This window comes from Mangifera indica, chromosome 1 (assembly GCF_011075055.1).
Source record: "Mangifera indica cultivar Alphonso chromosome 1, CATAS_Mindica_2.1, whole genome shotgun sequence".
In the NCBI taxonomy this organism is placed as follows: Eukaryota; Viridiplantae; Streptophyta; class Magnoliopsida; order Sapindales; family Anacardiaceae; genus Mangifera; species Mangifera indica.
In genome coordinates, this window is record NC_058137.1 from 3,868,455 (window position 1) to 3,891,770 (window position 23,316).

The 23,316-nt window shown below is 33.1% G+C and overlaps 1 protein-coding gene across 6 annotated transcripts in view; it reads left to right on the top strand.

The window, feature by feature from the left end:
• The first annotated feature begins 6,762 nt into the window (after nt 1-6,762).
• Nucleotides 6,763-23,316, top strand: part of LOC123218096 — a 24,256-nt gene continuing 7,702 nt past the window's right edge. For 2 of the 6 annotated variants that reach the window (XM_044639319.1, XM_044639327.1), the window contains exons 1-17: nt 6,764-6,942; nt 7,044-7,890; nt 7,982-8,059; nt 8,157-8,361; nt 8,495-8,609; nt 15,949-16,041; nt 16,200-16,295; nt 16,542-16,634; nt 16,842-16,934; nt 17,031-17,112; nt 17,187-17,246; nt 17,327-17,379; nt 17,473-17,639; nt 18,557-18,767; nt 18,930-18,987; nt 19,189-19,245; nt 19,375-19,620. In XM_044639319.1, coding sequence (XP_044495254.1) covers nt 7,072-7,890; nt 7,982-8,059; nt 8,157-8,361; nt 8,495-8,609; nt 15,949-16,041; nt 16,200-16,295; nt 16,542-16,634; nt 16,842-16,934; nt 17,031-17,112; nt 17,187-17,246; nt 17,327-17,379; nt 17,473-17,639; nt 18,557-18,767; nt 18,930-18,987; nt 19,189-19,245; nt 19,375-19,620 — 2,526 coding nt within the window. In that variant the 5' untranslated portion in view covers nt 6,764-6,942; nt 7,044-7,071. Of the gene's footprint in view, nt 6,943-7,043; nt 7,891-7,981; nt 8,060-8,156; nt 8,362-8,494; nt 8,610-15,948; nt 16,042-16,199; nt 16,296-16,541; nt 16,635-16,841; nt 16,935-17,030; nt 17,113-17,186; nt 17,247-17,326; nt 17,380-17,472; nt 17,640-18,556; nt 18,768-18,929; nt 18,988-19,188; nt 19,246-19,374; nt 19,621-23,316 lie in introns of all 6 variants that reach the window. The other 4 variants (XM_044639342.1, XM_044639334.1, XM_044639349.1 and 1 more) reach the window with 4 other exon arrangements.

Genomic DNA, 23,316 nt, shown 5'->3' on the forward strand with positions numbered 1-23,316 from the left:
CATCAAATATGTAATTAAATGTTAGCCCCTGGCTTGCCACGTCATTTGGCTATAAGGGTAGTTTTAGTGGTAAAATTGAACTTAGGATAGGAATTTTTTTTAGGCCAAAAGACTTATTCCCACCCAAGGTTTATTGAAAACCCAATTGGTACCAGCTAAATTTTAAAAATTCAAATATCTATTCATGAGTAAATCTTTATTAAAAATCTTAGTTAATGTTAGGGGTAAAACTATCATTTAATAAAAAAATTTAACAAACTAAACAATTATCACAATTTCGCACCTTAATTTGAAAATCTTACAATTTTACCCCCAAAATTTTCTTCAAAGTTTGAAAAGTGACTATTTTCCTCTTAAGTTATTTCTTCTCCACCGACGATTTTTTCTCGATCGTCGGCTAACTTTCCCTCCTTCTTTTTCCTTGGTTGGTCACCTCCTTCCATCCTTTATTGGAGATAGAGACTGTCATCTCTGTCTCAGATGAAGACCTTCATTTCATTTTAAATGAAGATGTTTTCTTCTAAGATGGAGACGATGGTCTTCGTCTTCGACAAAGGTAAAATGAGAGTAAGGAAAGTCGACAATGAGGGAGAAAAAAGAGGGAAAGTTGGTTGATAGCTTGAAAGAGTGAGTCACTGGAGGAGAAAAAACTAGAAGAAAATTATGAGATTTCAAATTTTGAAGGAAAATTGAGGGGGAAATTGTGAGGTTGTAAAATTGAGGGGGGAATGTTATAAAGTTTAGTTTTTTTAAATTTTTTTTGTTAAATGATAATTTTTTCTCTAACTTTAACTGATATTTTTAACAAAAAATTATTTATAAGTGAGTATTTAGTTTTTCGAAAGTTTGAGGATGGGACTTTGGATTTTCACTATATCTTGAGTGAGAATAAGTCTTTTGTCCTTGTTGTTTTTTTGGCATTGGGGATCCCACCCTTATTTGTTGGACGAGCATATGAATAAGTTCAAAATACAATAATTTGACTTAAACTAGTGTACCAGATAAATTAAAGTTTTACAAACATAATAAAGATTTAAAACCAAACTTTTACTTTAAAATTTTTAATATTTTATCAATTTTGTAAACCTTTAAAATTTGGAAGTGTTTAAGATTCCTATGAACTAGTGTTCCATATTCTGACACATTATGCAGTTGATTTATCACATTTCACAATGGTTCTCTTGGTATCAAGTAATATTCTCTCAGAATTTCTAAGATGCTCATATTTGCCATCAATTACAGAGTCTCCTTTTCTAAGTCCTTAAAATAGTTGAGTCAGTGTACATATCCACTGACTCTACGTTCCAACTACCGAAGTTTCATCTTAACTTTAATCCAATTGAATTCTAGAAACTGTAAATTTGTACGAAGAAATATAACATAGAAAAATATACTAGAGTAGTAGCATCCACAATCACAAAACCATTTCTTAATTTGGTTGTTAAATGAGTCAGCAAAGGACCAACCATTGCAAGTCTGCAACAAAGGTAGTGCGTAATCAAAAAGAGCATCAATCTTTCTGTTTGAAAGAACAGAAGAATGGTACTGCTGGTGTCATCAAGAATATGATATCTCACTCAGCTTTGAAATATATTTAAGGACACACACTAAAGAAAATGGCCTACCCCATATTAAATATTTGGTGACAGTTCATTTTTGCACAATTTGGTGTGAATTCCATTACACATTGCCTATGTCACTGTAAACTTTTAAAAAAACTATTCCTAGGTTAGAAAGGGTTCACCCGACATTTATTTAGTTTGAAAAATTAACAACTACCCATTTTAAATTTGAAAATTTTAGTAGTTTAATATATTGAGAATATCAAAACAATCCTTAAAATTTACATTAAACCTTTTTAAATTTTATTATATCTTAAATTCACCTTCTATAATTTTTCTTTTACTCAATTTTATTATTGAGATTATCAAACCCAAAGATTACTTATATTTTATCTTTGGGTTCGTCACTATTTAGGGTTTATAACCAATTAAACAAGCCCTATTTTGATGATATTAGCATTAAAAATAGATAAATTTTGATTTTATGACAGATAATGAATCATAATTCTACACTTAATTAAATGGGGAAAAAATTTGGATTGAGTAACTAGATAGGCAATATCACCTTAAATGCTATTTTTTCCTTGCTAAAGACAGTGAAGAGTGGTACAAATATAAATTTAGATACTCATAGATTATATGGGTTCTCTATTTTCATGATAAATTGTAAAAAAGTGTGATAATATGTATAACCACTGGAGAGTGGAATCCGAATTTTAATCAAATCATCCGCAATTTTTGACTAAGTTTAAACCTATCTTTAGCTAAAAGTTAAGGCATTTAGCAAATTAAAGTAAATAATAATGTGCTATAGTCCATTTTTAAGCATGTAAAAGTCTCCCCATTGCATCAAAAACAGGAAGACCTTGGTATAGGAATGTAAAATCTAGGGAAGGGCTTAAAAAAAAAAAATTAGAAGACAAAGGAAAGGAAGAATTGAGGTGGTGTCATTATGTGTTGAAAACAAAGCAGGTGGCAATGGCATATCCTTTGGAAGATGCTGCAGTCTCCACTTCACTGTCTCTACTTTAATTTCTTTTTTCTTTCCTTTAAACAAAAGTGCCCACATACACCTACCTAAGTCATCTCAGCCTTTATTGCTCCAGCGACCAACAAAACAACCCAAAAATTATCCCCTATAACAGCCTCTGTCATCCTTCATTATCAAACCCTCTTTCAGCTGCACCATCCCTGCAAGGCCACCCCTCCCATGCTTCACTTTCTCAAACCAAAATGGCAGCTGGGGGTGGCCTTGATGCTCTTATTGTCATCTTAAAGTGATGGTGTTGTGGGTACTTTCCATATTTGATTTACTCCCAAGAATCTTTTTAAAAGGTTTTTGGGAGTTCTTCTCTTGTAGGGCAACTTCGATCCTTTGGCATTTTCACTCCCTGGGGCTCAGAATCTGCCTTTGCTAGCTGCATGCAGGTGGTTTTTGAACTGGGGAAAAGCATCTCAAGGGCGAGTCAGATAATATTATGCTTGTTTATGTTCTGTTTCTTCTGTAATTTCACTAAAGTATTTTATGCATATCAGTGCTTTTCTACCAGTAGAAATGGCAGTGGGTCGTGTCAGTCGTGCCGGACCAGTTCTGGCACAGGTGTTTTACAAACAATAAATGAAATAAGCACTGTCTAACTATGTAATTGGAGTTCAGTTTCTATCAGTAATACTTAATAATGTCTCTCATTTAGTATATAAATCGATGAACATGCATTGGTGACTGAAGGTGGCTTGCTTGTACTAATAATTAATTTAATAAAGTATACTAGGGTTTGTTTTGGCCAGATTTAATTTATATATAATTGCTTCAATTAGTGAATTAATATATGTACTTGTTAACTGAAAGGTCACTGTAATTATGAAATAATTTTGGATCTTCTTAATTAATTATGTCAAATAGAAATTAGAGATTGCTAATTTGTATCAAAATATTTATTGGGTGATATGATATTTAAGTCATAAATCCAGTAATTTTATATGAGGGTTTTGTTGAGCTTTCACATCAAAGTGGCCCAAGGATCAGAATGGCATCCCAACTATAGACAAATAGAATCACTTGATTTTGTTTTAAAACAAAATTCTTTTTAAATAAAATAATAATTATTATTATAGATGCATTTTTAATTTAATTACTTGGTCTGAGTAATGATGCTGGCCAATTAGGAGCCACTGGGAACTTCTCAATTAACATCCAATATCAATTTTAAAAATAATTCAATATCAGCCGATAATGAATATAAATTTATACATAAATAATTATATATTATTATATAATAAAATAATTTTAAATTAAAAATAAAATAATATTCAATTATAAGATAATATGTCTATAATATTCTCACTAAATTATACATAATATAAAATACTATGTCTTTCACCTCTCTAGTATTATATCTCTCTCCTTGTGTACAAGTTTTTTAAGAAAATAAATAAATTTGAATCCTTTTTTTGCCCTTAGGGGTCTTGGCTCATGATTTTGAAGTTTAATAAATGAAGTTATGTGTATATTGACAATATTTTTATTTATGTGGACGTTAACGACTTTACAAGATAATCGTTATAAAGATGTTATAGTATGGAATCCGATTGGTACCTGCTTTTATAACTATAAAAGAATTTTTGTTTTTTTATAAATCATAGTTTTGAATTCATTTGGTCTTGTCTTATTGTCCAAATCTTAACCCTATTATGGATTTGGGTTGAAGAGTCGACCCATAATTGTTTGCTATATGTTGTGTATGGTTATCCTTTGAGATTTGACTTTGAAGTGACCGTATAATATTTGTTTTGGTTTTTTTTTTGGTAATATCTACATGTATTTATATTTTTAAGTATAATTTGATTTAATCGTGGGATGAGTATCATTTTGTTTAAGTATTTTTAATAAATAAGGGGTTGTATGCCCATTTCAAAAAGTAAAATGTCTGTTCCATTTGTGTCAAGTGAACGATTAAAATAACGTTGCATTATCATGAATTTAATAACACAAAAAAAGAATAAATTCAACAAAGAATGTAAAAAGAATAATTAACCACATTATTAGTTATACATCATCATCTCTTATACTTTTACAAACATATCATAACATGGGTAAAAAAATAAAAAGGGGATATTAAAACTCAATGAAATTAAACCTATTTAATGATGATATTATATGATGGATATGAAATAACAATAACCCAATTTTTTAATATATAACCAAAATATCCCAAAAATCTTATTTCTTCTACTTAACATGATTGAAAAATTGACAATATTTTAATGAATATGATAGAACCTTAAAAAAAATTACTAATAAATGTTATATCCTATAACTTATTAAATTTAATATTGTATAATAAATAATAGTTTTATTTTCAAAGAATATAGATATCATCATATATTTTGATCAATAAAATTATGTACGTAATTTTTGTGTATAATTTTGTACGCAAATAACAATACATTACTATGTGACTGGATATTGTTTATTTTTAATTTTTAATTATCCAATCATATGATGATACATCGTTATTTATGCACAAAAATTGTATACATAACATTACTCTATTTTGATACATCGCAAAACAAATAAAATATAAATGTAAAAAATATAGAAAAGATACAAATTTATTATTTGTTGCAACTATTGTATATGACCATAAGGCTAAATTATTATGATTTCAAAACTTGTTATAAATTATAGGTGAAAAATTGTTAAAACTTTTATCTGAAACAATAGATAATATAAATGATTTTTTATTTGAAATATATACTGTGTATAAAGTTAAATATGGAAACAATACACACAATTCACAACCACGAGTAATTTCAACATGTTTGCCTAAAGATAAGATGCGCTTGTTCCCTATCCTAATGAAAGAAAAACAACTGGTAGGTTCAATACTAATATAGGTGAATTTATTAATTATTTTAATATAGATAATTTATCTGGAATTATGATTGAAAATTAAAATTTTGATATTCTAACATGGTAGAAAGCATATAAAATCTTATTATATACTTTTCGTTATGACATGTGATATAAAAATGTCTTTTGTGTTTATTATAATATAAAAAAGTAACTCTTAGTGCATGTGAATACATTTTGAATAAGAGACAATCAAATTTATACCAAAGTATGGTTGAGATTATTATGTACATGAAATATTAAGTGATTGTAAATTTTAAGTTGCAAGATTGAGTAACTAAAGATACATTTGAAAACTTTCAAAAATTTAGATTTTAAAGATAATAAAAAAGTATGATAGATTAATAATAATACATATAAGTTTTATTATTAAGTGTATTTTTTTTGTATAATTTATTTTATTTTTCTATTAAGTAACCCTGATATTTTTTCCTTTAAATTTAAGAGAATTTAAAAATGAATATAAATTATTAATTTAAAAATTTAAAAATAAATATATATAATATGACAAAGTAGTTTGTGTAAAAGCATTACAGGTTGACTTGATCTGGTACTTGACAACCATGACATGGTATAATCATATGTACAACAAATTTCTCTGAGGGGTATTTGATTTGAGTAATATTTTATTATCAAAATAGAAAGATTATTTTAAAGATTGATTATTTAAAAGATTACTTGTTATAAATGATTATTACGTTTGATAAAATTTAGTAAAAATAAATAAGTAAAAATAATTATTGTGTTTGGTTAAAGTAATAATAAAATACTAGTAAATTATTTTATTTAAATGCCCGTGGATATAATTATTTTTAAATTATTTATTATATTAATTAAAAATAAATTTATTTTTATCTTAAAAAATTAATAAATAATTATATGATTATAATAAAATCAAAATTACTTTGATAATATTTTAATATCTAAGATAAATATAGTAATCAGATTATTATTTATATTACTTATCACATTATTATTGATAATAAAAAGTTATTGTAATTTTTTATTTAAAATAAATTAAATAAAATAATATAAATAATAAAAGATAAATTTAAAATTTCAAAACCAAAGAACCCCTGGATTCAATCCAACATGGACCACGACTATGTTAAGCAGTAAGTTTGGCCAATTTGGCTCACATTTAGGCCAGAAAAGTCCATGTAATGTATCTATTGAATCCACATGGCCAACAAAGTATCTTGCTAGAGTGAGGATCATTTTAGTCATTTCGTACATTTTAACAAAATTACGGATTCTGCCACTTGCCCGTTCTGTTGGTCTCCTTTCACAGCTTTGGTCTCTTTTGTATCGCCTCCCCACTTCCAAATTTCACACCAAACAGAAGCCATCCCATTAATTTCTTTCCTTAATCAATAATCCCCAAGTTAAGCCCTACTATCTCCGAATTGGATCCGTCCATTTCTTTTCCCAATTCACAATGTCCCTTATTTAGTTTTGACATATACGGTCTGTTTTTTCTTTTTTATATTTTTCAAGTCTTATTTGTCAAGTCTCATTCTAAACCCTAAATGTTGTACTTTTGTGATCGATTCATGCATTTATCGTAGGTTTTTTAGCTGATTTGATCGGAGAGGCATGAAGGGAGAGTTGGATAGTGGATTTGCTGCTGAGTCTGAGCCGGTGGGTGTAGCCGATAGGACTGAGTCGCAGTCTCTGACTGAGGATGTGGCTCAACCGAGTTCGCATGCTGTGAAAGGTGTTAGTGACGGTGAGAGATTTAGAGGTAACAAGGTGAATGGTTTTATTGTTTATACTCGTGTGAAAAAGTTTCTTAGTAGTTGTTCTGGTGAATTGTTGGAGAATAATGTTATTAGTAAGAGAATAAAGGGCTTGCAGGAGCTCAAAATGGCTGTGGATCAAAGTAATTTACTGGTGAAAAATGTTATTGATGAGAGTAGAGTAGTTGAAACTGTAATTGAAGAAAACTTTGTGGTAAAAAATGTAATTGAAGAGAGTCAAGTAGTTGACACAGTAGATGGTAGTGAAGGTAATTGCAGTTTGGACGTGCCTATCTGTAAGGAAGAACCAATTAGTGAAGTAGAGTGTCAGGGAGAGTGCTTTGGAGGGACTCAGTTTGCTGTAAGTGAGAGTAGTGGTGGGAAGAATGGTTTGAAAAAGAAGGCTAAGAAGTGGCTTATGCAATCACAGTTGAAGCCAAAGGTGGAGACTGTTGAGGTTTTGGTTACTCAATCAGAAGGCTTCCAAAATGAAACAATGTCCTTAATAGAAGTTGAGCCAATAGCTGAAGGGAGTGCATTTTCTAGTCCGAAAAAGAACTTGGAATTGAAAATGTCTAAGAAGATTGTTCTGAATAAGAAGCCAATGACTGTCACGGAGCTTTTCGAGACTGGTTTGCTTGATGGGGTAACAGTTGTATACATGGGCGGCATAAAGGTTGGTGTATGATTCCCAGTATATTTTCAGTTTGTTTACAGTTACTTCATTAAAATGTATAGCGCAAGGCTTAATGTTGGCCATACACTAGTTTCAGGCATCAGGTCTTCGAGGCACAATCAGAGATGGTGGGATTCTATGTTCTTGTTCTTTGTGCAATGGATGCAGAGTGCGTATTGGTTTTTTCAGTAATATTGTTTAGCATGCAAATCTTCATGATTTGATGAATGCCATAATTTTTATTGCTTTCTTCCTTGTTAACATAGGTCATTCCACCATCGAAATTTGAGATTCATGCTTGTAAACAGTACAGACGTGCTTCACAATATATTTGCTTTGAGAATGGGAAAAGCCTACTTGAGGTGTTGAGGGCATGCAGAAGTGTTCCTCTGCCCATGCTAGAAGCAACTCTTAAAAGTGCTCTTAGTTCTTCGCCAGAAGAAAAATCATTCTGCTGTGTGAGATGCAAGGGTGAGTGACTCTTTTTATTTCTCCTTACATAAAATTTATCTATCAAAACATATAATTGCTGTGCCAAGTGGGATGAAATTGTGATTATACTAGAGTTGATTGTTTGATGTGCTTGTTACTCATTGATTTTTAGGAACCTTTCCTATAACCTATGTTGGAAAAATAGGGCCTGGGCCTTTATGCAATGCATGTGCGAGGTCAAAAAAAACACAAGCCAGTGTGACTTATGTAACCGGTAGAAGAGCAAGGTATGTTTACTTTAAGAGTTACCTTGTGTAGCTTTATGGTTGAAATCTTGTCTATTATGCTTTGTAGGACACTATTTCTTTAAAAAATAAGTGCTTATAGGCACTCATATGCTCATGCCCTTTTGAATGTTGAATATATGTTCTATACACCAATGTAATTAGTTAAGAAGTGCAGAATTATTAGGTTCCAATCTCTTATTGTCTGGAAACTGCCCTGTTGTCTTATCAAATATAATGAAAACTTTTTTACCCTTGCCTAATCCATCTTCCCTAATCTTTTTTCCTTCTAATTTTAGGATTTTGTATCTTAATGGGTTTGCGATAGGAACCTAGGCTTTTAATGAAAATAAATACACATAGAAACCAACGAAATAGAAAATCAACAAACATTAATATCATTGTTTGTTGGAATTTTGCATTAATACCAAATCAAATACTAAACTAGAGAATGAACCTCAAATGGTTTGGATGCAATCCCTCCAACAACAAAGGTTCCATGTGAAGAAGAATAGACTCTTCTCCACCTAGCCAAAATTAGCAGCTAACCCAAACAAAATGACACCTCACCTTGAGTTCCTTATTTTATTTTCCTTTTATACATGTGATGGATGGGTGACCTAACATTACCCCGTTCTTGAAGAACAACCTTGTCCTCAAGGCTGAAGTTAGGGAATTGATCCCGAAGAGCCGTAATGTCCTCCCATGGAGCATCCTTCGAGGGGCTTGTCTATCCACTAAATTAATACATGTTACAACAGAACCATGTTGCACTTCTCTTATGGCTAGAACTTGGCAGGGATAAAATGATGTTGGAAGTTGAACTTCCATGACCATTGGTAAGGCTCTTTCAATGGCATGAGTATCGACAACCCATTATAATTTAAATGCTTGAAAAAGAGGACAAATTTTGGATTAAGGAGGGAGCTAGAGTTAATGGGTCTCACACAGTGAACAATTTGAAAGGGGCCATTAAAACAAGGAGTGTGCTTTTGTTTGACTCGCTTAATAGTGGATTGTTGATGATGAGGTGAAGTTTTAAAAACACTGAATCATTTTCTACAAATGAAATATTGGAACAATGTGCATTCGCAAACTTACCCATGTATTATTAAGCTCGAAGCAAGTTATACTTAAGTTGTCGAATGATCTTGTCTTTATCACCATGGTCATTTGCAATGACTTGAACTAGTGTCTCTCATGGAGTATGAGACAAAAGGGAAGAAGGGGATCTACCATATATAGGCTCAAAAGGTGACTTTCTTGCGGCAAAATAGTATGCAGTGTTATATCAAAATTTTGTGCAATGTAGCCAATCCGTCCACATTTACGATTTCTTAGAAACAAAACGACACAAGTATGTCTTTAAACATCGATTTAGGACCTTCGATTGACACTTTGTTTCGGATGATAAAGAACACATCTTTTATACAATCCCTTGCAATAAAAAATATTCAGTCCAAAAGTAGCCAGTAAAAGTTGAATCTCAATCATTGATTTCTACCAATAATGATGGAGCAAGGAATACCATGAAGTTATACGACTTCCTTAGAAAAAAATTCCTACCACTGATTAAACAGAGTAGGGATGTTTGATGAGAAGGAAATGACCATATTTGGAAAGCTGATCCACGACAACAAAGATAAAATTATATTCCCTAAATTTAGGTAAGTCCATAATGAAGTTCACGACAATATCTTCCCAAACATCATATAGAATTGCAAAATTGGAGCAAACCCGTCAGAGCAATAGCTCTCTATTTTTGTTGTTGGCACATAAGACACCCCGCCACAAGCTTGTAAACATTTTTCTTCATACCTATTCGATAAGAGGAGGCAACAATATAACAATAGGTTTTAAAGGCATTGGAATGCCCCTTGTAGGTATGGAATGAAATTCTTGTTGCAAGAGGGATATCCAAAGAGAAGTATATGAATGAATCAACTTGTTTTTTTAGAAAAGACGACTGTGGGATAAAGAAAAACAATGGTGGGCTGAAGGGTCATACTTCAATAATCGAATGTAACATCTCAGGAGGGATCATCCCTGATCACCAAAGTAACTTAATCCATATCCAACCATTTACAGTGATGTGCCATCCTCATGGATACGTGATAAGACATCAACAACACCATTCAAGGTGCCCATTTTGTAGATAATTTCAAAGTCATACTCCAAAAGTTTGGTAAGCCAATTTTGTTGATCTGGTATTGTAATCCATTGCTTTAATAAATGGCTCAAAGATCTTTTTATTTGTGAGGACTTTGAAATGGAAAACTAGTAGTAGGGCCTCCAATGTTGAACCTCTAAGACCAAAGCTATTAGCTTTTTTTCATAGGTAGACTAAGAAAGAGTATGATAAGTTAATGCTTTACTAAAATATGTCACTGATTTGCCATTTTGCATTAACACAACTCCAATATTGTCGTTCGATGCATCACACTCCAAGAAGTTCAAGAAACTCGAAACTCGAAACAAGGGCAGTTGACAATAGATGACAGAGATGGGCAGAAGTCTCCTAAGTAGTGAGAGTCCACTGGAAGTCATCTTTCTTGAAAAGATTAGTAAGAGGTCTAGCAATCATCCCATAGTTCTTAATGAACTTGTGATATTACCTTATTAGGCCCAAGAAACCACAAACTCCCTTGACCTTCTTAGGCACCGACCAATGTTGAATGCTTTCCACTTTCTTGTCCACTGCCACTCCATTTTTTGAGATCACATGATCAGGATGCTCAACTATACTCTTCCCAAAGTGACATTTCTTCTTATTAGCTACAAAGATATTATCCAAGAGATTTTACAAAATAGTTTGTAAGTACAACAAATTATTACTCTAATAAAGGCTATAGACAAGTATATCAACCAAGAAAACTAATACAAAATGACACAAGAAAGGACAAAACATTGTTTCTAGTTGCTTGGAACGTTTGGAGGGGGCGTTCATAAGGCCAAACGGGCATAGATGAAAACTCATAATGAATTTTATGATTGCAAAAAGGTGTCTTGCAGGCATTATCAGTTTGGTGGTAATTGACTTTTAGATTAATCTTTGAAAAATGGCAAGCATCATGTAACTTATCAATCACTGGGAGAGGAAACTTATTGGTATCATGATGTTGTTTAGAGCTTTGTGGTCAACACAAAAGCGCTAGCTTCTATAAGTATAACAGGATTGGATTATGGGTTGGAGCTAGGTTGAATAATAGCAATAAATAACATCTAGCTAACCAACCTCTCAATCCTTTTGGCTATGGGCATATTGATAGAAGTATATCTTCACTAAACCAACCCCATCGTTAATTACTTTGGCATGGTTATGTGTTTTTTTCTAAAGAAAGCATCAATGAATCAACAAAAACTTGTTTGAAATTCTCCAAAAATGTCGTCAATTTGGTAGATTGTGTGTTATCTAACACATCAATATCAAAATTACCAAAATTTGAATTCTAAATGATCCACAAAATCACACAAAAGTTGACATATGCTATTTTGATCAAGGAACGAAGAGAAATTAGCATTGAAAATAAGGACGAATCTCTAAAAATGCGATCTCAACACTGTCCCAAGAGAACTTCATATACATTTGCCTCTAATTTATGCGCACTTCGCCTAAAGTCTCTCGCTAAGATAGCCCCCATAATTAAATCCCCTTCACCCAAACCAAAGAAGTGTTGACTTTAGAAGAGCAAAGATCAACATCAACATCAAGGTCATGACAATTGCCTTTTGAGATTACATGGTGCCCAACACCCAATCAGATCCAAAGCTCATGAGTCTGCTCCACCATGAATCGTAGTAATGAAACCATCTTTTCAAAGATAAAGTTACAACTCACACTACTGTCTATCATCATGAACATGAGGCACAAGAAATCTTAACTTGCAATTTCATGGTTTAGGGGTGATGGTATGGAAAGGGAGGTCTTGAACATTACAACATGCTTCGGTAACATTTATAGCCTCTTTGTGAACGTGGTCATCAACCTCTCGAGTAACATCCTTTGTCAGGTTGGTAGTCCCTAAGGTTTTTTTTTTTTTTTTTCTGAAATTGATGCAATAGATGATGTAATTAATTACATTGAAAACAAAGTCCTTGTTTTTTCTTCACCTTGCACTCTTGATATGATACATTACAGTTGCCTCAATATTTGACCTTCCTAGTGTTAGGTCTTGCAGTGGCATCATTGAGAATCGCAACGGTATAGATCAACCAACAAAAGGGGATGATAATTAAGATCGAGTGAAAGATGAGTCATGTTGAACCCCATCAAAATCATTGTTGGAGCGTTGCAAAGGGTGAGTCGAATTTGCGAGTTGGGCTTGGGTATTAGGTTTGATTATTAGGCCCACTAGAGCTAGTTTGCACACAACTAATCCCAATGACGATGCACACAATTGTTGTTGGACTTTGAAGAAAGATTGGTTAGCATAAAGTTCAACTTCAATGTCTTTGGTGAGGTCCATGGCATGAGTGACTTATATGGGATTATGGGTATGGACTTGATGCCTAATTTCCTCTCAAAGACCACTCAAGAAATATCGTTTGTATTGCTCCTTGCAGATTTTTGGAAGTTGGGCTACATGTTCTTCAAATTGCCGGCCCAATAAAATCATCCATGAATCAAGAGTCTTGCTTGAGTGATGCCAAAATCCCAAAGGGATTGGTTGCCTTCCATCTTGAATAACTCTTAAGCAACTTTGTCATCAACATTTTCCATGTGAGATTTGGAATTTTCTTGTGTAAACTTTGAAACCAATGAATTGTCATGCCTTCCTTGCTAATATGTGTGAGTTGAACATGAAGGTTTTGGTGTGTTCCTTGAATTTCAAAATAATGCTCGGCTTGAGTAATCCAACTCTTGAGGTCAGTGTCATTGAACACTGGAAGTTAGATTTTCTTTGTCATTTTATAAGGTTCCTTTAGCATCAAAGTGGTCATTTCTAATGTACGCGAGCCTAGTAATAGTGCAGGGTTAAACACTAGAATTGGTCGAGAAGACCATGAAGTCTTCGACACCAATGGAATATATTTTGTGGCTAGCATTGAACCCACCTCTAATTGAAACTAAAGCTTCTTACACAACATAATCTCCATTCTCCAACATCCTGTGAAGATCATCAATATTTGTCAAGGATTTCTTAACTACTCCAAGGCCACCTCAAATTGTATGAAGTTCCAATTGTTTTTGTTCATGGCCACATTGAACATTTTTCCATTCACTATCAAAGGAAGTGACCAATTTCTTCAAAGCCTCCAACCAAGCATCCATTTTGGTGTTTGTTATCATGTCAGCAGGCCGGACCACTTGATAGGAACCAGTCTTTCAATCAAAATAAATATGCAGACAAACCAACAAAACAGATAACCAACAGACAAGAGTATCACTGTTTGTGAGAAACTTGCATCAATACCAAATCAAATACTAAACTAGAGAATGACCCTCAAAGGAATGGGAGTCAATCCCTCCAAGACCAAAAGCTCCCTGTGAAGAAGACTTTCTAGTTAAAGCTAGCAGTTAACCCGAACAAAATGACTCCTCTCCATCAGCTCTCTCTTTCATTCTCCTTTTATACATGTGATAGATAGGTGGCCTATACTGCACTGGGGTGTTTTGCTCTCCCTGACCCAAAATATCATGCCTAACAGTTTGATTCTAGTACACTGAGCTGTACCAATTTGTTTCACATTTTACTGGTGTTAGTTGTTCAAGGTTTGAATTTTGGTACTACTTGAACAGTTTAATGTTCCCTTTAAGTAGGTGTTACACTGTGTTCAGCATTCCTTTGAGTTGGATTTACTTAAAGACAAAGTTTTATATTTGATTGAATCAGCAATTTGCTTTGGGAGCACTGTTTTTGTCTCTTAAATTTGGAAGTGAAAGAATACAAGTGGGACTGGCTTGTTAAATTAAGTGGAATTATTTTTTTGCTTAAACAAAACTTCTATCCGGTATCTTGTAGCTAGGACACAGCAGGAAGTTGTGAGCTTATTATTTTTGTTTTTCCTTGAGGTCTGAAGTGCGTCATATAAGTGCACACATACAAATATGTGTACTTTTTAAAATTGATAGAATATCTGCAGTATGGTGTAGGCTGTTGTAGCTTAAAGGATCAATATGAGAAGTTGATTTGATACCTATTTTTCTTTTATCTGAATCAAAAAATCTAAGTTAGTGTCAGAATACTTTAGGAGAAAAACTGGAAAACTTGTTCAATGTTTGCAAATATCATAATTTTTTTATTAGACAAAATTCATTTAGCTTTTAAGTACAATAAACTTTGCCAACTGTTCTTAGTTTTGCCCTGGCTTTGAAATCTCGGGGGGTTGTGGACCAAATGGTATGACCTTCATTTTTTATCCATAGGTCAGAGGCTTAGATCCCATAGAGTCAGCTACCTACATGGGATATTCCTGACTGCTAAAGTGTATAGGGTCTGGCAGTTACTACCACTTTTGATTGATACAGGGGATTTTTAGGTTGACAAAGAAAAGAAAAAGGTTTTCCCTAAGGTTTGAAGCATCATTGTAAGAACTCTATGTGCAAGAGCATAATTATTCTAATCCAAAATCTGTATAAGTGTTGTTCTAAAGCTGTAACTGTACCACATAGTATAAAACCAAACTATTGTATTATGGTGGTCCACCGGCGGAAAGTGTCCAATTAAATTTTCTTAATGAGTTATTTTTTATCATTAATCAATAACTATTTTATACTGCGATAATCTTCCCTCAATAATCTTTTGGGGGAAGAGGGAGAATCCTTGTTAAATTTCTTGGAACTTCTCAAACTATTTTTGGATCACATGATTCACTCTATCCACATATTCACTATAAATTAATGCAATAAGTGCTTCAAGCTTTCCAAAAATTATCTTGGTTTGGTGACTAGCATTTCATTTGTTTATTGATTAAATATACTCTTTAATGAATTTCTGCCATACACAACTTTAATTTGTTAACATTTATTGTTTAAAAGTAAGTAAATAAATAAATAAATAAATAAATAAATAAATATATATATATATATATATATATATATATATATATATATATATAAATATAAAATTAAGAATAAGAGAATATTAAATCTATTAGGTAAAGATGAATTTGAGTGGCACCAATGTCATCGTAAATCTTTCGATTTGGATGAATTTACTTGCTATGACTTGACACAATGTGATATGACACAAAATATTGGAGCATGGATTCCAGATTTTCATATCTATGAAACCAAATTGAGGGTTGCAGGATATATCTGAAGTGAACATTTCCTTATTCTAGTTTATGGTTAACATCATTAGTACCTGAGAACCCCTTTTCCATATGCATCCACTTTCAGGTCATCAGAACCAGATTTGGTCTCAAACCCTCCTCCAAGTGCTTCAGAGTGTATCACTTCACAGAATAAGCGTCAAAGGAAGAAATCAAGAAAGTTGGTATCATATTTTTTTTAGCTTTTTTATTTTTATTTTTTGCATTTGACATATTTCTTCTTCTGAAAATTTGCCATCAATTTCCGGCAAGTAAAATATCTGCTTTTTTCTATAAATATGTATTCGACACAATCTTCATAATGATGCACATTTTCAGATTGTTAGAAGCAGATTTGTGCTCGAAGTCATCCTCCAAAAGTGCTTCAATGTCTAAGCTTTTAAAAAAGAAGAGTCCGTGGGAGATAACGAGAAAGTTGGTACCCTTTCACATCCTGTTGGTTTATTTTTGGGTTTGGCATATTTTGGTTTAAGTGTTTGGCTTCCTTTTTCTTGCAAGTTACTAATTTCTTTCATTCTTTCATTAGAATCTTTATGGAAGACACTAGAATTTAATTTGGATGACTATTGGTTATTGTTTGTTTTAGTTGCAGCTCAGTATTTAATCAGTGGAATTTTGTTTATGTTCTTATGTAGTTGGTTCCATCTGCATTGATTTCAGGTTATCAAGACCAGGCTTGGATACAAAATCATCCATAAGTGCTTCAGTGAATGCATCTCCGCAAAATAAGAGTCATTGGATGATAAAGAAAAAGTTTGTATATTTATTATGTTGATTTTTTGGCTAAAGTTTTTCCCTTTTAATTTTTAACAGTCAAATGATCTTTTTGGTTCTGAAATTGCAAATAGAGCTTAACCGTGTAACGTAACTAATATTTTCATCTGTAGTTTTTTTTCTTAATGTAAGGTTTTATCAGAGCATATATTCCCTTTTTCTTCATGTAGTTCATCACTTTTTCAGGTCAAAAAAATCAATGCTGATCTCAAATCCTTTCGGAAGTCCTTTAGTGCCCAGTTCTTTCCCAGATAAGAGTCAATGGCAGATGACAGTGAAGTTCGTATCATTTTTATTATATCTGGGTTAAAGTTAGTGTTCTTTCCATAATTGGGAAATAATATCTTTTGTTCTTTGGATTTCTATCATCTTCAGAGACCAGAGGTTGCATAAACTGGTTTTTGAGGATAGTGGATTGCCTGACGGAACTGAAGTAGGGTATTATGCCCGTGGACAGGTTGAGCTAAGATCAAGCATGCTTATCTATTTCTGTTTCTTAATATTCAGTAAGTGATTGACTCTTGTCGACAGAAATTGCTTGGGGGTTATAAGAATGGCTCTGCAATAATTTGCCATTGCTGCAACTGTGAGGTGAATTTGTTGCTGATGGAATTTCATATTTCTAAGTCTTCCATTATAGATATTGACTTTATTTAAATTTTAACATGTAGGTCAGCCCCTCACAATTTGAAGCTCATGCAGGTTGGGCTTCTCGCAAAAAACCGTGAGTATTTGTGAAGTTTTGAAACTTTATTGATGGCATTGTTTTTGGTAATTATGTTTCAATTAATAACTTTTTTTGTGTTTTTCTTGGCAGTTATGCACATATTTACACGTCTGATGGGGTCTCTCTCCATGAATTGGCTATATCTATTTCAAAAGGTCGTAAGTTTTCTTCCAAGGATAACGATGATCTGTGCATCATTTGTGCAGATGGTGGGAATCTTTTGCTTTGTGATGGATGCCCAAGGGCCTTTCATAAAGGTAAAATCCAAATTCCTATGGTATAATTGAATTTATATTTGCTTTTCATTTTAGTTAATCTTTCCTTTTAACATAAATTCAGGCCTTTTTTTTTCAGCTAGTTTATACCTTCTCTATAAGAAATCTTTTTTTAACAATTTAAGTAAAACATTGTTAGTTTCCTTCCCAACCTAGTTTTCTTGAATCATAAACATCATTGGCTCTATGTTTAGCAACTGAAAACCTATTTGTTGTTACCACAATGTTGGGCATTTTATACTAAAGCTTTTGTGCAATAAAAGTTTTACTGAGCAAGTTATGGGTTTACGAGCAAGTCAATTGGTGGTATACTTGGTATTGCCATATATATGGTTGGGATACTCTGATTTTATATTTTACTTTTAACTTTTGACACCACTTAATAGTCCAACGTTTAATGCAAAATGTTGTTGCGCTAGCACTGAAAGAATACATCTTAACTTTTTTTCAATAATTAGATCGAGTTTACTGGTGGGTTATTAAATGTTGTAAAAAAATTAAGAAGTTAAGGTGCAGTATATCTATGTATTTGTCTGTGCATGTGTTGAGTTGAATGGATGTTTATATGTCTCTGTGTGTGCACACACATGCTTGTGTGTGTGTTGAGTTGAATGGATGGTTATTAAATGCTGTCAAAAATTTAATTAAAATAAAGTTAAGGTGCAGTATGTTTGTGTATGTGTGCATGTGTGTGTCTGTGTCTGTGCATGTGCAGGTGCTGGTGTGTGTGTGGGGGTGGGGGTGTGCGTGTATGTTTTATTTGACTATTTCTTCAAAACATTTTTATTTTATTTTGTGCATCTGGTATCTAATGATCTGTGGCATTCAGAAGACAATTGCCTCAGTAGATACAGACCTTCCTCAGTTTATTTGATGAGCAATTTTATTGGTAAATACAGAATGTGCATCTCTGTCAAGTATTCCTCAAGGTGATTGGTACTGTAACTATTGCCAGAATACATTTGAGAGAGAAAAGTTTGTGTCACATAATGTCAATGCTGTTGTGGCTGGAAGGATTTCTCTAATTGATCCTGTAGATCAGATAACCAAGAGATGTATTCGAATTGTCAAAAATATAGAAGCAGAACTTAGTGGATGTGTACTATGCAGGTGAACACTTTCTGCTATGGTGAACTTTTGTAAAGCTTTATGACTGTGTCATGACTTTGTTGTGTAGTTTATGCCATGTTACTGTTAAAATTATGCGCTTTTTTCAATTTATTGCTTTTTGTTTGGTTGTAGCTAAGAATGTTTTTTTCTTATTTTATACAGAGCTTGTGATTTTAGCAAATCAGGATTTGGTCCACGCACAATTTTACTTTGTGATCAGGTATTCCATCTGTTTCTCATATCTAGTAGTGCATTTTATCTGTAAAGTTTGTCAGTTATCTGTTATATCCACCCCCTCAAAAGAAAAAAAAAAAAAAGAGAGAGAGAGAGAGAAAATTGATTTTCAGACTGACCTCTTGTTGCTTGTTGCTTGTTGCTTGTTGCATCAATATAACTGATTTGTTCTCTTTTGTTTGTGCAGTGTGAAAAAGAATTTCATGTTGGATGTTTGAAAAAGCATAAGATGGCAGATTTAAGGGTGCGTGAATAATTGATTCTTATATTTACAGTTCTCACCAATTACATGGTGTGCAAGAATCCTTTATCCTGTAGAATGTACTTGAACTCCTTTTATTAGATGAAAATACTGACGCCTGTTGCATCACAGGAACTGCCCAAGGGGAAGTGGTTTTGCTGCATGGATTGCAGTAGTATCAATTCTGTTTTGCAGAACTTATTGGTTCGTGAAGCTGAGAAGCTCTCTGATTCTGATTTGAACGATGTTAAGAAAAAGTATTCAGAAAAGGGTGTACAAATTGATAGTAATACTGATGTGAGATGGAGGCTTTTGAGTGGAAAAGTTGCTACTCCTGAAACTCGGTTCTTGCTTTCACAAGCCGTTGCCATCTTTCATGTAAGTACGTTGTGCTGTATCTAATTCCTTATTTTTGGACTAAGGGGTGGATACAAATTGAGTCAAGTCAGTACACCCCTTAAGTCAAGTTCGGTTTGAGTTTGTCAAGACAAAGGTAAGGATAGCCGAGTTAGGCTCAAATTCGGTTCGAATTTATATTTTAAATCCGGGGGTTCAAATTCATTGTTTGAGTTTGCGACTCATTGACAAAACGATGTTGTTTTATTTGATAATGGGCAAAACAACGTTGTTTTGACAATTACTTGACATAACTCGAATCAAGTTGCAAACTAAGTTCGAACCGAATCAAACCTTCCCTCAGCTGACGAGCGAGCTTGAGTTTGACTCGATTTTAAAAACAAACCGACCTCTCAGCTCAAGTTCAAGCTAAATAAATTCAAGTCGAGCTAAATCGAGCAGGCTTTTGAGACAGAGCTAGCTCGGTCTGGGTCAAACCCTATTTTTGGTGGTGGTTTAAATAATCTTATTATGATATTATTGGAAGATTCCTCATATTATGAAGTTTTTTAAGGATGAGTTGCCTGCTTGCATGGAACAACTCTACTATATAGTGAAAGAGTAAAATACTTGACCCCCTGATGTTTAATTAAATGATAAAAATCGCTTGTAAGCTCCTGAAATAACAGAAGCTCCCTGCCATTAATGATCGGTCAATGACTTGTTAAAACTTAAACCACTATAAATTAAAATGAACATTTATCTAATTGCCTTTTTCCATTTATTTTAGTTGAGAGAAAAAGTACCAAATTCTCATTATCATCATAAAATACGTCAGTATATATAAGAATTACATTGTATTGTCCAATTACTATAATACCCTTATTATGAATCTACTTAATCACATAGACTACTTAACACTCCTATAAGCAGCCCTTCAGTGAAGACACAAATAGTGTATCATTATTTCCTCCCATAACTGCATCTTGTATTAAATGACGATCAATCTCCATATTTTGTTCTCTTATGAAATACAAGATTAATAAAACTATGTATATTCACTTTGAGTACATAAATTGGTACACATTTAATGTGTTATCAAGTGATTGGTGATTTTGAATTAATGATAAAGTAACGTTTAATTACATAATGACACACATCAAATGTGTATTCAAAGTAGGTACGTATAACATTGCTCATACATGATTAGTAGCAATATAAATGACAACTTGATTGTTACTCCACATAGACATAGAAGTGTTAGCAAAACAACTGATATCATTCATGATTTTCTTCAACAACATTAATGTACAAATGGTTTATGTCATAGCTCTATACTCAACTTCAAACTGGATTAGGAAACAACATTTTCTTTTTGCTTCTCCAAGTGATTAGATTTCATCCAACAAAAGTGCAGTATCTAGAAGTAGAGGATCTATCTCCCTTGCATAAGAACTTGCATTTCCTCATCCATAGTGGCTTTCCACTTGGGTGACCGAAGTGCCTCTTGATAGTCCCTTAGAACAGAAACAATAGACAAGGATAAAAATTTTTTGGTTGTTGTTCGAGTTAGTTGTAGCGAGTGGCACACTTACCTTTTGTGTAGGGAAATAGGAAGGTCAAGATTAGATATCGGTGGATACAAGGTTGTTAGGTGCGTTCGTGGGACAATGCAAAGTAGAGGGAAACTTGACTTGGTGTGGAACCAGTAGTTGGGGTGGTCGATGATAGGTATAGATTTGTAATGGCTTGGTAGAAGGTGCATGTGGAGGCAAATGAATAGTTGGAAAGGAGGGTAGCAACATAGGTAGTGGCATTGATTGTGATTTTGGAGACTCAGAAGTGGAGACATATGGTGTCCTAAAGAATGTGACATCAGTTGACACAAAATTTATGAATTTATGGGTTATATTGTTTATAATCTTTCTATGTGTGAGAATACTTTACAAAAACACATTTAATAGCATGAAGGGCCAATTTGTGAAGCCTTGGGCTCAAGTTATGTACAAAACAAATACATCCAAACAACAATAGAGGAGGGAAAAATAATTTTTTATGTGGATAGAGATCATTAGAAGGAACCTTCCCATGAAGAACAAATGAAGGTATGCAATTAATTAAAAAACATGTTGTAAGAATAATGTCGACCTATAAGTATTCGGTAATATGCATATGAGAAATAAGAATCTGGGTTGCATCCAATAAATGTCTATGTTTATGTTTAGCCACCTTATTTGGCTGGGTGATGTGAATAAAGGTAGTTTGATGAGGAATACTATGATTATTACAAAAAACAAATATTAATTGTTAAACATTTTCAAGAACATTATCAGTACGCCAAATTTTAAAAGAAACAGAAAATTAGGTCTTTATTTCATTATTAAAGGTTTCAAGTACATTAAGCACTTTGCCATGGTCTCGCAACAAATAGACCTAGGTGACACGAGCATAGTCATCAATCAAAGCAATGAAGTAGTTGTACCCATGGATAGTGTGATGAAATATGAGAAAAATAATTCTGAATTTTTTTTCTTATTCTTGAATTGATAGTACATGGTATTATATAGTAGATTACAAGAGGAAAAATAGGAAACTAAATCACTCCTAAATCTGGAAAATTGTTTAATCCCTCTATTCAAGAGATTTTAAATTGGGTACTTCCTAATCTAACTTAATCCCTCCATTTAAGAGATTTCCCAATCTTATTTACAACTCATTACTTCCTAATTTATTTACAACTCAACACTCCCCCTCAAGCTGAGGAATAGATGTCTTCCATTCCCAGCTTGAATACAAGATCATGGAATCTCAAACTGTTCAACCCTTTTGTTAGAACATCAGCTAATTGACATTCTGATGGAACATAAGACATACACACTAATCCTTCCTCCAATTTCTCTTTAATGAAATGTCTATCAATTTCAATATGTTTTGTCCTATCATGTTGTATAGGATTATGAGCAATATTGATAGCTGACTTGTTGTCACAATAAAGTTTCATAGGACCTTCCCATTTGACTCTTAAATCATCTAGGATAATCTTCAGCCATAGCAGTTCACACAATCCTTGAGCAATAGCCCTAAATTCTGATTCTGTAGATGATCTTGCCACCACATTTTGCTTCTTACTCCTCCAAGTTACCAGATTACCTCCAAGGAAAATACTATACCCTGTAGTTGATCTTCTATCCACTAGAGAACCTGCATAGTCCGCATCAGTGTAAGCCTCTAAAGTAAGATTATCGTTCTTCTTGAACAGGATTCCTTTCCCTGGATTGCCTTTTAAGTAATGCAACACCCTGTAAGCAGCTTGAAGATGAGGTTCTCTTGGATCATGCATGAATTGACTAATCACACTCACCGAGTATGCTATGTTTGGCCGAGTGTGAGCAAGGTATATGAGTTTACCGACTAACCTCTGGTACATTCTTTTATCAACAGTTGGTTCTCCTTTAGCTTTTCCCAACTTATGATTGGGATCCATTGGGGTAGAGACTGGCTTACACCCAATTTTTCCTGTTTCTGTTAATAAATCAGTCACGTACTTTTGCTGAGATATGAAGATCTCTTGTGTGGAATATGCCACCTCAATATCGAGGAAGTATTTTAGTTTCCCCAATTCTTTTATTTCAAACTCTCTTACTAGTCTCTGTTTCAATTCATGCTTTTCTTTCTCATTATTCCCAGTTACTATGATGTCATCCACATAGACTAGAAGAGCAGTCACCCCTCCTACAG